This window comes from Marmota flaviventris, chromosome 12 (genome assembly GCF_047511675.1).
Source record: "Marmota flaviventris isolate mMarFla1 chromosome 12, mMarFla1.hap1, whole genome shotgun sequence".
In the NCBI taxonomy this organism is placed as follows: Eukaryota; Metazoa; Chordata; class Mammalia; order Rodentia; family Sciuridae; genus Marmota; species Marmota flaviventris.
The window spans coordinates 56,589,483-56,607,546 of NC_092509.1; the positions used below are offsets into that span (position 1 = coordinate 56,589,483).

The following is an 18,064-nucleotide window of genomic DNA, read 5'->3' on the forward strand; positions in this document are numbered from 1 at the left end:
GTTTGTATTTCTCTTTTTTTTGGTAAATATTTATAAAGAACATTTACTGGGTTGGGGTTGTGGCTCAGCGGTAGAGCGCTCGCCTAGCACGGGCAAGGCCCTGGGTTTGATCCTCAGCACCACATAAAAAAATAAATAAATAAACAAAATAAAGGTATTGTGTACAACTAAAAAATAAATATTTTTTAAAAAAGAACATTTACTATTGCTTAATTCTAAGTCTTTTCCAACTTCATTGAGAATTCTTATGTGGATCATAATTATTTATAGGTATACCTTTTCATATCTATAGTATTATATTAATTAATTATTTGGCTTATTTCTAGTTTTATTTTGTTGGAAAATGGGCTTGAAGATTCATTTTTTCGGCATTAGTTGAAATTTGTTTTATAATTTTATAGCAGGCCAATTTTTTATGTGTTCCATGCTTATTCAAAAAGAATACATTTTTAGTAACTTTTATTTCTTTTTCTATTTTGGAAGTTATACCTTTTATGTTCAATATTTTAATAGTTATCTTTAATTTTTAAAAATATTTAAACTTAAGTTAATCAATTTTGCAACATACTTCCAGTCAAAACAAGAAACTTGGGCTGGGCCTCAGTCACAGAGCACTTGCCTGGCATGTGTGAGGCACTGGGTTGGATCCTTAGCACCACATAAAATAAAATAAAGGCATGCTGTACATATACAACTACTCTTCTCGAACTATACCCAAAGGACCTAAAAACAGCATACTACAGGACACAGCCACATCAGTGTTTACAGCAGCACAATTCACAGTAGCTAAACTGTGGAGCCAACCTAGATGTCCTTCAATGGATGAATGGATTTAAAAAAATGTGGCATTTATACACAATGGAGTATTACTCAGCACTAAAAAATAATAAGATCATGGCATTTGCAGGGAAATGGATGGCATTAGAGCAGATTATGCTAAGTGAAGTTAGCCAATCCTGAAAAACCAAATGCCGAATGTCTTCTCTGATATAAGGGGGATGACTCAAAATGGGGTAGGGAGGAAGAGCATGGGAAGAAGATTACCTCTAGATAGGGAAGAGGGTTGAGAGAGAAAGGAAGGGAGAAGGGGAATTGCATGGATGGTGGAAGGAGACCCTCATCGTTGTACAAAATACATGTATGAAGATGTGAATTTGGTGTCAACATATCTTGTATATGGAGATATGATAAATTGTGGTATAAAGGTGAAAAAAAAGAATTGTAATGCAAAAAAGAACATGTATAACGGCATAAATTGGCGTGAACACACTTTATATACAGAGATATGAAAAATTGTGCCCTATATATGTAATAGAATTGTAATGCTTTGTACTGCTGTCGGGTAGTTAAAAAAATTAAAAAAAAAAAGAAAATTATATAAAAAAGAAAAATAAATAAATAAAAAATAAAACAAGAAAAAAACTAAAAAAAAAAAAAAGAAAGAAACTTAGTTTACATCATACATAACAATTAACTCAAGCTGGGTGTGGTGGTGCACATCTATAATCCCAGCACCTAAGGAGGCCAAACAGAAGGATTGCAAATTCAACTTAGTGAGGCTATAAGCAACCTAGTGAGACCCTGTCTCAAAAAATACAAAGGGCTAGGGATGTGGCTAAGCTCCCTTAGGTTCATTCACTGGTACTCTAAACAAATAAACAAAAACCTCAAAATGAATTAAATGCTTAAATATAAAAACTAAGACTATAAAACTCTTAGAAGAAAGCATAGGTGAAAGCTTTATGACATTGGATTTGATAGTTATTTCTCAGCATAATACAAAAATCATAGGCAACAAAAGAAAAATAAGTTGTACTATATCCTCAAAAAATTTTGTGCATCATTCTTCGGAGTTAAAAGGCAACATGTTGAATGGGTCAAAATATTTGCAAATCATATATAATAACATGTTTTTTTTTAAAGAAAGAGAGAGAATTTCAATATTTATTTTTCAGTTTTCGGCAGACACAACATCTTTGTTTGTATGTGGTGCTGAGGATCGAACCTGGGCCGCACGCATGCCAGGCGAGCGCGCTACCACTTGAGCCACATCCCCAGCCCCTAATAACATGTTAATTTAAAAAATGAATAAAAGAACTAATCAAACTCAACAAAAATAACCCCATTGGAAAAAACCACAAGGGACTTCAATAGACAATTTTCCAAAGAAGATACACAGATGGCCAATAAACACTCACTAAAACTAATCCTTATAGAAAGGCAAATCAAAGTCATATTGGGCACCTCATATCTAGGATGGCTGGTAATAAAGCAGAAAATAAGAAGTGTTGTCAAGGATGTGAATAAATAGGAACTTTGGGGCACTGTTGATAGAAATGTAGCATAGTATAGCATAGTATAGCTGCTATGGAAAAAAATATGGATAGTTCTTCAAGAAATTAAAAATAAAATTATCAAGTAATCCAGCAATTTCTATTATGCATAAATACCCCAAAGAAATAAAAACAGAGGCTTGAACAGATGTTTTTATGCCCATGTTCATAGCAGCATTATTTACAATAGCCAAAAATTCAAAGCTACTCAAATGTCTGTTAACAGAATGAGTATATAGACACAATGACTTATCAGCCTTGAAAAGAAAGGGCATTCTTATACATGTGATAACATGGGTGAACCTTAAGGACATACAAGTAAAATAATCCAGTTACAAAAGAACAAATAATATCTAATCCCATTTATATGAGGTACCTAGAGGAGCCAAATTAAAAAATACTCAAAAGTTCAATGATGATTGCCAGGTACTACGGGGAGGGAAATGAGGGAATTATTACTTTAAGACAACTAAATAAACAGACCCTTTTAAAAACTTAGACCCTTTTAATCCTAATCATTTCCTCAGTAGAATGTTACTGTTTTCTAGTGTTTTAGGGTTTTTTTCTTTCTTTCTTTTTTTTTTGAGGGTGGGGGGATGAGGGTAGGGAGGTAAAGTGGGTGGATTTTAAAATAATTTTATTGTATTAGGTTTAAATCAACAAATTATAGTTGTAAGTATTTATAAGACACCTTAGTTTTTGACCTTAATAGTAGTTGACATTTTCTTCCTTGTCTTGTTATTCTTTCTCCTCCTCCTCCTCCTCCTCCTCGTCCTCCTCCTCCTCGTCCTCCTCCTCCTCGTCCTCCTCCTCCATTATGTTATGTAATAAATAATCATGTAAGTACATGTTTAAATTTACTAATATCCTTATTTTTGATTGCTTCTGGTATCACATTCCTCAATCTGAGTTTGTGTTTTTTGAAGTATACCCTTTAGTACTTTTCTGAAAGGATCTATAAGTTACAGCTCACTCAATCTTTTTATGAAAATGTCTTTAACACATTACTGTATCTTAATTTAGATAGATGGATATTATGGTTTGGATCTAAAAATGATCCCAAAGAACTCATATGTCAGGCAGTGTTGAGAATTTAAAAGACTGGATTATGAGAGTTGTAAACTCATCAGTAGATTACTCTATTTGTTGGATTAATAATTTGAATGGCCTCCTGGGTGATAGCTGCATTGGGAACATAGTCTTGGACTATATCTCTTACTTGCCCTTTCCCCTCTTTGTGCTTCTTGGCTGTCATGAGCTGACAACTGTCCTCTATCACATCCTGCTGCCACAGTGTTTTGCCTTGCCTCAGGTCTAGAGCAATGAAGTTAGCCAACCATGGACCAAACCTCTGAAACCATGAGCCTGAATAAACTTTTCTTACTTGTTGTTGTAAAGTATTTTGGTCACAGCAATACAAAGGTGACTGATACAGTAGGAAATATTGTATTGATAATTATTTTATCTCATTACTTGTAAGTTATGATTCCATTTGTTCTCACTGCTATTTGGTAGTATTAATATTTCATCTGTCAATCTAATTGTCATTCTTTGGTAGATAATCTTTTTATATTTTTGCAGTACTGGTGATTGAACCTTAGGACCTTCAGCATTCCAGGCAAGTGCTCTATCACTAGGCTGCACCCGCAACCTCTTAGATAATCTTTTTGTGGGCTGGGTATACAGCTCAGTTGATAGAGTGCTTGCCTCACCTGTTTCGATACACAGCAACACACACACACACACACACACACACCCCACAAAAAAAATTTTTTGGGGGGGTGTTTTCAATGTTTTTAAAAATCTATTTGCCTTCGGTATTCCATAATGTAACTATAGTGGGTATAGAAGTGGAGCTGGTTTTATGTTTTCAGGACTAAATAGCCTCCTGATTCCAAGGATTCAAGCCTTATATTATTCTTGAAAAATATTAAAGCTGTAACTCTTTGAATATTGTTTTTCAGCATTTTTGTCCTTTCTTTTATTCTCTCATGTTATACGGTATTGAACCTACTCATTCCAGTGTTGGTACTCTTCTATATCTTTCATCTTTGTATCTTTTCATACTGGATGGTGATGAACTTCTTAAGCTCTTTTTCAGGTGTAACCTTCTTTTCAATGTATGTAATCCATTTGTTCACTGTATTTTCAAAATTTCAATAAATTCATTTCTGAGACTTGTTTGTATATATCTGTTTTTTTTTTTAATTTTTTTGTGTGTCTTTAGTAATTTTAAACATACTTATTTGAAGCAGAAGATCTCATATTTGTTAGGAATTAATTTTCCCCCTTTATAATTTTTTTCATTAATAAATACTTTGTTACAATACATTGTTTGTTGGAATTTTTGACTGCTAGTTATAATGGACAGTTTCCTCATTTGGTTTATATTATTGGATTGTGAGCTCATTCTTAGTGAGATTTGTGTGTGTGTGTGTGTGTGTGTGTGTGTGAGAATTGTATCTGGCCAAATTTAAGCATTTGTCCTCCAAAGTAATTTTGAATTTGTTTTGCTTCATAGAGGCAAACAAATTGACTATAGGGCCAAGATTTATGCCAGTTTTTGGCTTGAGAACATATGGACTTCAGAAGCAGTGTGAGTTAGAATCCCAAATATTAAGATCTTGTGATCTTAAATTAGGAATTTTTATTCTGCAGGAGAAATATATTTCACAAATCAGCCACAATAACAAGTCTTCTTGTCATTCTTGACTGTGTGGCAATTTTTATAATTTTCCATTTCACTAAATAATGTACCTCTTAAGGCAAAGGGCATATAATATAAGGTAGCCTCCCTTCAAAGTCCCTACTTTACATAATCTCATGGGTCTTTTCATTTTGTTCCTTATGTATTTTAAAAACTAAGTACCTAGAAAATGAAAACCAGGAACACTCCAACCCCATCCCAGCTCTAATGCTTATCACTTTCCTGGTCAACCATTTATTGCTTATTGACCCCTCAGAATTTCTTTTTTTAAGAGTTGTGTTTTTATATTTATAAGAACCGCTGTTGTATTTTTAAGAGGTCATAATGAAGAATTTTTAAGTTATGTCAACTCAGTGTTGTCAAATTAAAACCTATCCTAATTATTGAGATTAGTAATTCAGTGTGTAAAATCAAGAATAATAAGCCTTGTTTACCTTGAGAATGTTCAGTTTTTGCTATGCTTTTAAAAAATATAAAGTGCCATCTCAAGGTACCTTAGATTGTATGTACTGAGGATCTTTTTTAGTTAACCTAGTTTTCTAATTTAACACCTAATCTGCTATAGTGAATTATATCCACAATTTTGGTGGGGCAGTGTGTGTGTGTGTGTGTGTGGAAACTGTGGTTTTGAAGTATATACTTTTTCTCCTTTATAATTTTTTCATTAGTAAATACTTTGTTACATTGTCATTGGCATTTATTTTTCATAGGTTACCATAAGTTTAAACATAATCTTCAATATTGGCCTAAATTTTGTTCATTGTCCCCTCCCCCCTCTAATTGTAACATTTTCACAGTTCCATTTATACATATACAAACACACTAATTATACAGATGTTAATAAGTCAATATTTTAAACCTAATATTCAGTTTATTATTAACAACTGTGATGATTCCAGTCATATTGTTACCCTAAATCTAGTCAACTAAGTAACATCTACAATAGAGATTCTATAGTATTATGTAATCTGAAAAACCACTAACATGGAGATTATACAAAATCTTACCTATATATAAGTTTCCTATATAGTGGGAGACTAAATTCAGATAATGACAAAGATGTAGTAGTTGTGAGGTAACATTGTCTGTGGTGAATCTCAAGTGTAATTTTATAATATATAATTATTTTGTTCCTAATATCTTACAGTAGATTAATAAAAATGTAAATTTCTTCAGGTCCAGTCCTCAGTGGCAGTTGGGACCCCAGATTACATTTCTCCTGAAATCCTTCAAGCAATGGAAGATGGAAAAGGCAGATATGGACCTGAGTGTGACTGGTGGTCTTTGGGGGTCTGTATGTATGAAATGCTGTATGGAGAAACACCATTCTATGCAGAATCTCTGGTGGAGACATATGGGAAAATTATGAATCACAAAGTTAGTATATATTTTACTTTTTAAAACCAGATTATTATGATAAGTAATATAGTTTAATTAAATGGAAATAGAAAATATTTTTCTAAAAACAATGAACTACATTTGTTAGTAGGTACATGACAATCCATAAATTATACATAAAGTCATTAGTTATAGCTTTCTACTATATTTTATTTGGAGACGCTAATGAGTAGGAAATTGAATGGTCTTTTCAACTGAATAACAAAGGTCATAATGGACAATTTTAGTCATTGCTCATGACACTGTGCATGGATTTATGATTAGAATGTATGTAAAAAAAATCTCAACCATAGTATTGACAAATGAAATGCAAGTATAAATAAAAATTAGATGCCTTTTTTTCTTGTCAAATTTTCAAATTAAAAAAAAAGTGTACTCTATTAAATAATTTATTGTGATGAGCATTATGAGGTATTTTTGATAGGAATATAAATTGATGTAATCTTTCTGTCTGGAAGCTTACAGGCATGCACCTAAATGCCTTAACAAATGGTTAGAACTTTTCATTGAGCAACTTTAGTTTTAGGAATCCACCCAATTGAAATATTTAGAAGGACAAAGATGTGTATACAAGATAATCTATTTTGATATTATTCAGGATCATGAAACATTAGAAACAATACAAATGTATGACAGGAAGAAATTTACAAAAACTTTAATCTACTTAGTACAAAGTGAAATAAGAAAGATTGTACATAATCAGAGGAAAGGTTTAGTTTGAAGAGTTTCAGAAGATTGTGAGCACTTGCAAAAATCCTACATATGAATAGGAATATCCCCCAAAAGGAATGAGAATCTGTTCTTTTGTTTTGGTGATGCAATTATGATTACTTGCTTTACAAGTGTATAAATCAGTTTTATAGAAGTTTTTGTTCTTCCACCTACCTGCAAAGATAGTGCTGTAAATAGCTACAAAGAAAGATTAGTTAGTTGTAAGAAAAATCAGGGACAGCATTTAAGAAATCACTGTAGGGCTGGGGTTGTGGCTCAGAGGTAAAGCGCTCGCCTAGCATGCATGAGGCACTGGGTTCAATCCAGCACCACATAAAGTAAAATAAAGACATTGTGTCCACCTATAACTAAAAAATAAATATTAAAAAAAGAAATTATTGTAGTGTAACATGGTATTTAATAGCACAGTTCTGGAGTGAGATAACTCCAGTTCAAAATCCATTTCTGTTATTCTACTAGTTGAGAAAATTACTTGGTTTCCTCTTCCATAGTAGTAGTACATACCTAAGATGATAGTGTTAAAGACTAAATGAGTTAAAGGGGTAAATCACTTTTAATAGCATCAGATACATATTACATTCTTTAAAAATGTTTAATATTAATAAGTTAGTAATTAGTTTGTATTGTATAGGAAAATTATCAACCATCTACATCTTATTGAGATATTGAGTTGAATTCTCCCACTCTTAATCAGTCCTTTTCATTCTAATAACAGTGTAAGGTTTTATAGTATTTACTCTTTCTGTAGCACAAATGTGACTAAGTCACATATAAAATTAAAAGTTCTTTTAGGGAAATGATCTTTTCTTTATTCATCCCTATATCTCCTTTAGTATTAGTACTATTTCCCAGCATACACTTACCAGGCGTTTAAAAATGAAACGTATTTTTAAGAAAAATATACAAATCAATTACACTACTTAATAAGCTTAATATTGATCTATACTCATTTTGTTTCTGTCATTCTTTGTATAGGAGAGATTTCAGTTTCCAGCCCAAGTGACTGATGTATCTGAAAATGCTAAGGATCTTATTCGAAGACTTATTTGTAGCAGAGAGCATCGACTTGGTCAAAATGGAATAGAAGACTTTAAGAAACATCCATTTTTTAGTGGAATTGATTGGGATAATATTAGAAACTGTGAAGCACCTTATATTCCAGAAGTTAGTAGCCCAACAGATACATCAAATTTTGATGTAGATGATGACTGTTTAAAAAATTCTGTAAGTATGACATTATGAAGAAGTTCTGTTCCTGTTTCTTTTAAATATGCTTATAAAGTAATTTTTTGGTTTACCAATGTTGTACTAGGACCACCTTATCAATTATTAATCAAACAATAGTCAAGACTTCCAGTATGTAATAGGGAAATGAAGAGTTAACTGGGGCCAATGTAGTTATTCACAATTGAGTAAAATTCAAAGACTTAACTTCTTTGATAAGTTATTCAGTAGATTTCCTAAGAAGAAGACAAATTGCATGCTTTCTTGATTGTAAAGTGGAGGAGTTGGGAAATCTCTCCCTAAAAACCAGTCCCGAAACTAGTCAAAACTGTCAAAAACCATTTAATGGCTTAATATGTTAACCAAAGGGAAATAAATTGAGAATTTATTCATGAAACACTCCTTAGCTTTGGTTAAAATTACACATAGCACATCCTCCATCCTCATTATCTGCTTGGTTGTGACACTTGTACTAGTAGAATGGTTCTGGATGTAAAAGACAGCATTTGCTGCCAGAAGGGGAAGACTCAATTTGGAGAGCTAAATAACCACACCAATCATGTTGCTGCAAAAAATAGCAAACTTGGTAGGAAATGAATGGGGGAAGTCCAGAGCCTTACTAGCCTGAGGCTATGACTCTGCTTGAGGAAAATGGCAGGCAAATGAACTAGAAAAATATTCTACCATTCTTACAAGGATAGCATGGTGTGTTGATCTCTGTTGTGAATCATCAGGTTATATTAAAATTTAGGAAAATAAGCATGTAAAATTTGTAGATTTTTTTGCCTTTTTACTTCTCTTTTTGAGTTTTGTTTTACTGAATTTTACTTCTTGTGGTTTTTATTCTGTACTAAATTTTTTAATATTTATTTTATATGATTTTTTACTGTTCTTAATATACTCAAGGCAGGTAAGAACTTCTCTTACACTTTCAAAACTTCACAAGAAAAAACTAGATAGACTTTCCTTGCATCCTTTACAAAATTTTTGTTCTACTGGGAATTGAACCCAGGTTTTTGTATATGTTAAACAAATACTGTACCACTGAGTGTAGAACTATATTCCCAGCTCTTGATCTTTTCTTTGATTTGCAGGGAGGAAGGTATAGAAGGGATTGAATTCAGGGGCACTCAGCCACTGAGCCATATACCCCTAGCCCTATTTTGTATTTTATTTAGAGGTAGGGTCTCACTGAATTGCTTAGCTCCTCCTTGTTGCTGAGTCTGGCTTTGAACTTGTGATCCTCCTCTCTCAGCCTCCCAAACTGCTGGGATGACAGGAGTGTGCCACCATGCCTGATTTTTGAGAAATAGTCTTGCAGAGTTGCTCAGTGTGGCCTTGAACTTGTGATCCTCTTGCCTCAGCCTCCTGAGTAATTACAGTAATTACAGGCATGTGCCACCTTGCCCAGCTCCTCACCAATATTTTATTATTAGAATTATATATTATATTCACTGTTAACAGAAATTATGAGTCATTCCAAATTAAATTTATGGTACAGTTAATTCTAATTATTCATGGTATTATATTTTATAAAGTTATTGTGAACACTATATTAGCTAACATTGATTCATCACTCTTAGAAAGACATGTTTAGGTTTTTGTGGTCATAACATTTTCATGAACTTACCAATACCTAATTGTGTTTTATGTGTGATGCTATTTAAAGACTCCTCATATATTGTTAATTCATTGGCATTGAACTTACGTTTAGCAACACTGTAATTCATGGCCTGAATGAAGCTTATTTAAGATGTTATTACGTCTGTTAAGGTACATTATAGCTTTCTCACTAGATAGAGCTGAGTGCAGTGGCACTTGACTGTAACCCCAGCAATTTGGGAGGCTGAAGTGGGAGGACTGCAAATTTGAGGCCAGTCTGAGTAAATTAGTGAGACCCTCATCAATTTAGCCTTGACTTGTCTCAAAAAATAAGTAAGCCAGGCGCCATGTCACACACCTATAATCCCAGTGCTTGGGAGGCTGAAGCAGGAGTATCATGAGTTCAAATCACTGAGACCCTGTCTCTAAATAAAATATAAAATAGGGCTCAGTGGTTGAGTGCCCCAGTTAAATCCCCAGTACGCACCCCCCTACACACCAAACAAACAAACAAAACAAAAGGGCTGGGGATGTAGTTCAGTGGTAAAGTGTCCCTGGTTGAACCCCAGTACCAAAAAAAAGAAATACTAGACAGAACATCAGTGCTGTACTTGGGAGTCATTTAAACAGTGGAATCTCTCACAAAAGGTACAAAAATGTAAGAAACATAAATGTTTATATATGTAGTGGATGTTTGTTTACAGTGTGAAAGCTTGAATGACTTTAGGTGTTCAAGCCATGGCTAGGAATCTGAGCATAGAGCAGCTTAAATTTTGCTCTGCTCTGTACATCTTGAATGGTTGCAAAAACACTGAGTGTTGCTTTTGAGTTTACAAATTAATTGTATCATCTAGAAAAATTGCAAAGGCAGAATATATCAGTAAATGACTGTACTGTTACTATCAGATTTTCAGTCTTCATTTTCATTTATTATAATTTTATAGTACCAGTGTTCATGATGTAAATTTTTTATCACTTAATATCTGTGCCAAAATTACCAGTGTTCCTAAATGGAATAGTCACATATTTCCATTGACAGTTAATATTTATAGCCCAACATACAGGTCATGACTATCTATTTTTTACCAGATTTTTTTCCCCTTCCTTTAGGAAACAATGCCTCCACCAACACATACTGCATTTTCTGGTCATCATCTGCCATTTGTTGGTTTTACTTATACTAGTAGTTGGTAAGTTTCAAAAGTTAATATAATTTCGACAATTTACATGGATTTTTAAAAAATATATAATATATGAGAGAGCCTTGGTAATTTTTTTAAAAATATAATTAATCTACAGTTGGGAAAAAGCTAGATATAGAAAATGAATAGTATACACAAGAAGATTAACTCATTTTAGAGAGGAAACAGTAGGACCACTGGAGAGCTCATAATCTGTTATCAGGAATTGAAAGAGTCCTACCATGGGGTATTGAATAATATTCTTTAGATGTCAAGCACCAGAATTTTCAGCTTATTGATGTTACCATCCTTTAACCAATTCCTCACTGCCTTTATACCTTCTTGTTCCTCCTCACCCAATTTAGATTCCACTGAGAATGAGTATAATCACTCCTTACATGCCACTTCAGTTCCCTTGGCCATCTCTCATTCTTTTATGCTTGCTTTGCTAAGTCAACATCAATTATTAAAAGTAAATTCTATCTCTGCCTATGTAGTTCAGAGTGATGAGAGAAATTCAAGTTCACCAAATTCAAATGCCCTATGTTGTTCTTTGGCATATATTCAAGTTCACCAAATTCAAATGCCCTATGTTGTTGTTTGGCATATATACTATTTTACCCTAGTGTGCTCACTCTTCCACTCACCTGGATAAAAATTTCATATTTCACATTTGCCTCCAAAACCTCAATCATCCTCACTCTCAGCTGATTATCTTGCGTTCTGTTTCACTGAGAGGATTGAAACCAACAGGAGACAACTTCTGCAAACTTTTACTAGATTTTCTACCTGCATACCTTTGGATTCATATGTGCTTTTCTTTTCATAGATAGGCCATGTAAGCTTGCAAGTAAGGTCAACTCGTTCTATCTCTACTGTCTAGCACAGTGCACTGCTCAGTTTTATACCATAATTTTTCCCCATGTGTCATCTCTATCAGCAGATAATTTCCCTTGGTTTATAAAAACACTGTTCGTCTTCCTTCTTAAAGCAAAATTAAAAATATCTCTGGATCCCATTTGTTACCAACCTTTTCTCTGTTCTACATATAGCAAAATTACTTCTGACTGTTGACTATTTGTGTTTTTCATTCTGTTCTTTCTTGAATCCAAGATGGAGATTTATTCCCTGTCACTTCATGCATACTGCTTTTTTATCATGTTTTCATTGCCTTCTGTGTTGCTAAATCTAGTGATCACTTCTCATTCCTAGTGTTACTGATTTTGCCTTGTCTCGTCTTCTTTCTATGGCTACAGATCACTAACCTTCTTCTCTTCATGTCTAGAGCACTTTGCTGATTTTCTTTTTTACTTTTCTGGGTACTCCTTGGTCTCCATACCTGATTCCTCCTAATCATCCGGATTTCTGAATATCAGAGTGTTCTAGGGCTCAGTCTTTGGATTTCTTTTTCCCAACTTCTTCTTTATTGTTTTCCCAGATATTTGGGCTATGCATCTGTAGCTGAGACCTCTTTTCTCTCTTCTACTTCAAATTTATCTTAATCCTACATAATATGTTCATAATCTCCTTTGTTATATTTTTCTGAACCTGTCCCAGTATCCTGTTGTAAGTTAAGTCAGAACATGTCACTCCCCTGTTCAGGACCAGTCCCCTTCACTGCTCAACTTCAGTGACTTTGTATCTTTACTCCAAACCAAAGTTCTTACTAGGCCCTATATAACTGGCTCTCTTTTATTTTTCCTAATTTTATTTCCTTCTGTTCTTCTCCTTATTCTACTCCATTCTATCCACACAGAACTCTTTTCTGACCCAGGACCCTTGCATTCTTATTCCAGTTTCCTGAATGCTCTTCCTTCTAATATACCTTTTGCTGGCCTCCTACACTTACTTAGCTTTTCTCATAGTTGTTGTCACAAGAGTAGCTTTTCTGATCCCTTCATCTAAACCTTTATCTCTTCTGCCTCAAGACTTCATTTCTCATTTCCCTGCTTCATGTTTTCTTTTTAGCATTTAACACTTTAATGTATGGAATATTTTATTTATTTATCTTCTTTCTGTTCCTGTAACAAAATTTTAGCTCTACATTGACAAGGATTTCTATTTATTTTCTTTATTGCTGAATGTCTATTACCTCTATTATTTTTAATTAACTTCTATTGAATTAAGGAAAGCACCTTTTGAATTTTAGATTTCAAATTCTGGTAAAGAGCACTATGGTTGTTAGTTTTGACTGCTATTATACTTAACTGTGGTCAAACCACTAATCCTTCACCAAATTTAATTTTATAAAAATTAGTGCTTTTTAAAATTTAGAACCATTTGGTGGATTTAAGTTTTCATTCAAAAAATACTTTTAACAGTGTCTTATGGTAATTTTATAAAAAGTATTTTTTACTGTCATTCTACTATAGATATTCAAATCCATGTGTTAAATTTCAAAAGGTAATTTTTTTTCAGACTTTTTATTGCAGTGTGAACCCACATATATATTTTTTCCCTTCAGTGTTCTTTCTGATCGGAGCTGTTTAAGAGTCACAGCTGGTCCCACCTCACTGGATCTCGATGTTAATGTCCAGAGGACTCTTGATAACAACTTAGCAACAGAAGCTTATGAGAGAAGAATTAAGCGTCTTGAACAGGAAAAACTTGAACTTAGTAGAAAGCTTCAAGGTATATATATTTAAGGATAATGTTTTCCCTGTTAAAATTGGACCCACAGTGTCAGGAGCTATTACAAGTGGTTGTTTTATCTTCAAAAGAAAATCTTTTAAGTGATAAAAATTCAAATTGTAGAAATTTATAAAGAACACAGTATAATATCATTTATGTAAAATCATACAGTTAACGGTAAACAACAACAAAATAGTATGTCTTCCATGGGTGTGGTATATAAGTGTGTAAAATATGTGAGAATAAATACCTCTGTGAAGAGAGGAATGAGGACTCTTCTTGCTTTTATAATACTTTAATGACTTTTCATATCATTTTTTCCTCAATCCTTAAAGAATTCTAGCTCTTGTCCTACTGTCACTGTTTATATCATTATTCCTATTTCAATGATGGGTGATTTAAAAATATATATAGGTAAAACTTCTAAGATTCTTAGTTTCCTAATTCTTCACTTGTAAGAATCTTGAATCTTCACCCTACTTTATTTGCTTTGTCTGATACTGGCAAGATATTTTCCACAATTACAGTAATTTTATTAATCTCAGTTTTAAGCAACTCCTCCATTATCTCCTCCTTGTAATTTTCTAATGAATTCTCTCTGGTGCCTTACCTCCAACATTTATTCAGTTCCACTGTTATCAGCAATTCTGTGTCATCCTACAATCATCATTTCACTATTTATCTTATACCTTCTTTTTTCATTATATGATCTGTGATAATCATACTCTTATATCTGCCTTCAAATCTGTTGTTCTCCTTTCTGTTTGTCAAACTGCTTTTTAAATGCAGCTTTGCAACTACATGTGTGGAGCTCAAGGTATCTTTCTTAAAATACAACATACTGACTGGTATCACTTCATATTCATGAACACTAGTCTCAAGTCAGCTCTTAATCCTGCCCAATAATCCTTTTGTGCCTTAGCCTGTTTCCCTGCCCTGTCTTGCAAAATCTGGTGACTGTTTTTCAGTTCTTATCTTTTTACCTGTCAGCAGCATTTGACCCAATTAAGCATTTTTTCCTTAGAAAACACTTTCCTTTTTTGACTTCTGGGGCACTTTATCCAGTTGGTTTTGTTTTTCCTTAGAAGGTGTCCTCATTCTCCTTTGCTGATTGCTCCTTCAGTTTGACCTTTGAATGTTAGCGTATGCTAGACTATAACATGTTTTCGGTTTTCAGAAGAGAAAACCTTACTTCCTGTCTCTCAATTCCTACATCTGATTTATCAGCATATCAGGTCAGCTTTGCTGTTGTAATAGATTCAGAATCTTTTTTACTTTGTTTTTGCCATACTGGGTATCAAACCCAAAAATCTGATTATCATTCACTGTGGGGTAGGGTTCTTAACCATGCTTTAAACCATATCATATCTATCTATCTATCTCTTATCTATCTATCTATCTATCTCTCCCCCCCCCTCTGTCTTTCAACATCTTACTGCTCTCCCTTTTTTAAACACCCCTATATGCTTTTCCACAGTTATTTTCAACATAACAGCTAAGTAATTGTATCAAAATGCAATTTAGATCATTTTATTTCCCTGAATTTTCCCCAGTCCTAATGGCTTTCCTTCTTATTCACAATAATAACCAAATTCATTTTAATGGCCTAAGACCATGTATGATCTGGCTTCTTATTTCCTTTCTGAAATCATTTCCTAGTACTCTTTCCCTTGTAAGTTCAAGCCATTCTGGCTCCTTGCTGTTTTTGTCCCCCCCACCATAAGCCAGGTAGATCCCTGACATTAGGACTTTTGCATTAGCTATTGCCCTAATGGCCTTGCTTTGGTATAATGGCTTGCCTCTCTACTCAAAGCTCCTCTCTACTTGATTGAGGTTGCCCATGATGTCTTTCCTGACCATTCTATTTATAATTCACTCTCAAAGTGCTTTTTCTATCTTTTCAGATTTATTTTCTCTAAAATGAAGGATGTAACATACAATTTAGTTTATATACTTTGTGAATAAAGAAATGTATGTATGAACAAATAATCAAGAACTTATAACTCCTAAGAGAGAACCAAAGTTGTTTACAATTATAAAATTTTACTATCATTGTTTTAGAGGTCCATTAGAGAAAAGATTACAGACACCAGTAGCACCAACTGTTTTCCGTTTTTCAATATATACTAAAATCTCTACATGTGAATTACTTCCCCTTTGTGACTCAAGATTTTTTTGTTTATTGATTATTTAATATGGTGATATACATATAATAATATACACATTTTGCTTTTATGTGTATGAACAATGAATGTTTATGTACATGTGGACTCCTATAACCTTCACCCACGTTGGTATGTAGAATGTTTCCAGCATAGCAAAAAGTCCCCTTTCAGTCCCTGTCTCAGTTTGTGTCCTACTTCCCTGAAGTAATCACTGTTCTAATTTCTTTCACCATTCATTAATTTTTACTTGTTATTGAACTTTATATAAGTGAAATCATGTAGTATGTGGTTCTCTTTTGTATCTGTCTTCTTCCATTTAACGTGTTGTTTTTGAGAATCATTCATGTTTTCTACATTTCAAAAGTTTATTCTTTATTTTACTATTGTTTAGCATTCTGTATATGTAAATAGTAAAAATTTATTTATCCAATCTATTGGTAGTAGACATTTGGGTAATTTTCAAAAATTGACTATTATGAGTAAAGTTCTTGTGCATATTTTTATATATTTCTTTTGGTGGTCGTATATACATATTTCTCTTGGATATACACCTATAGAACTTCTTGGTTTTGGGGAAGAGAGTTTTCAGCTATGGAAGATATTGTCAAAAAGTTTTCCAAAGTGGTTATATCAGTGCATGGTTTCACGAACATACGAATTTCACTTCCTTCAATCCCTACCTTCAGAACTGGTTTCTGTCAGCTTTTTCCACTCATATCTGTTCTGTATGATGGTGTCTTGTAATTTTAATTTTAATTTTCCTAATGAATGATGACATTGAGTATCTTCATATATTTACTGTTCATACATCACTAATAAGAATATCAAGGAAAAATGTTAAGCTTAGTGATCAATGTTTCTATCCAGCATAATTTTTCTTCAGCCTGAAAAACTTCCTATTGTATTTTTTTAAATAATGTAAGTGTGTTGTGACAAATTCTTTTTTTTTTAAAGATTTTATTTGTTTAAAAGTGTTCTTAGTTTTGTCTTCATTTTTGAAATATATTTTTGCTGTTTTAGATTTCTAGCTTGGCGGTTTTTTCTTTCAGAACTCTGTAGTTATTGTTCCATTGTTTTCTAACTTCATTGTATTTCTTTAGAAGTTGGCTGTTAAGCTTCATCTCTTGAAGATAATTTATCATTTTGCTCCTTTGGCAGCTTGTTCTTAGTGTTAGTTTTAAACAGTTTGACTATAATGTGTCTAAGCATACCATTCTTTATATTAATATAAAATCCTGTTTGGAATTCACTGAGCTTCTGCAATCCTGATTGATGTCTTATATCAGTTTTAGAAAATTCTAAACCATAATCTCTAGATAATTTCTTTTGCCCTATTCAGTCTTTCTTTCTGAGACTCCAAGAAGATAGGGCAGATATGTGAATAGCTGTAATAAATAGAAAACGGCTAGATCTATTTTCTAGATCCATTTAGCGGATCCAGGAGATTTAAGGAGGGACAGGAGCAAGAATGCCTACTCTATCCATATGCTGAAGCAGGTGGTGTATAGAAGGAAAATTAACTTGCCTTAATGTCCATTGGGTATTTTGCAAGCTCATTTTCTACTCCTAATTTAGATGCCTTAAAAATATTAAAAATAGTGGGTATTATTTTAAAATAAATACAGAAAGAATCAATTTGTAGTATATTTTGAACCCAAATAAAAAGAAATATGTAAGAAATAATTATTGGATATAAATTTTGAGAGTTGCACAATATATCTTATACTTTAATTCAAGTTAACAAATACTTTGATAACCATATATCATTGACCAACAAAATCATTATATCATTAACTGTATAATTTAACTGTATGTATTAAATATGTATTAAATACAAAACAGATGGTAATGATTTACACTAACCCACAGAGAGTTTGATAAGGGTGAGACTTACCTTTTGGGAACCTTTCCCTATGTAGCAGAAACCTATTTTAGAACAAAGGGTGGTTTCATTTCTGACATATTCCCAGACATCATTTTGATGATATCTGGGAATAAGCCTCAATAGAGTTAATGTTTCTTCAGTTCCTTGCATTTTCTGATTAGAACTGTAGGATAAATTAATAAATCTATTTCAACTAAATTGGGGAA

At 33.0% G+C, this 18,064-nt stretch overlaps 1 protein-coding gene across 5 annotated transcripts in view; it reads left to right on the forward strand.

The window, feature by feature from the left end:
• Positions 1-18,064, forward strand: part of Cdc42bpa (CDC42 binding protein kinase alpha) — a 301,602-nt gene that overhangs the window by 141,131 nt on the left and 142,407 nt on the right. For all 5 annotated transcript variants that reach the window (XM_071600007.1, XM_071600005.1, XM_071600008.1 and 2 more), the window contains exons 7-10: positions 6,217-6,417; positions 8,146-8,394; positions 11,107-11,186; positions 13,642-13,808. In XM_071600007.1, the coding sequence (XP_071456108.1) occupies positions 6,217-6,417; positions 8,146-8,394; positions 11,107-11,186; positions 13,642-13,808 (697 nt within the window). The remainder of the gene's footprint in view (positions 1-6,216; positions 6,418-8,145; positions 8,395-11,106; positions 11,187-13,641; positions 13,809-18,064) is intronic.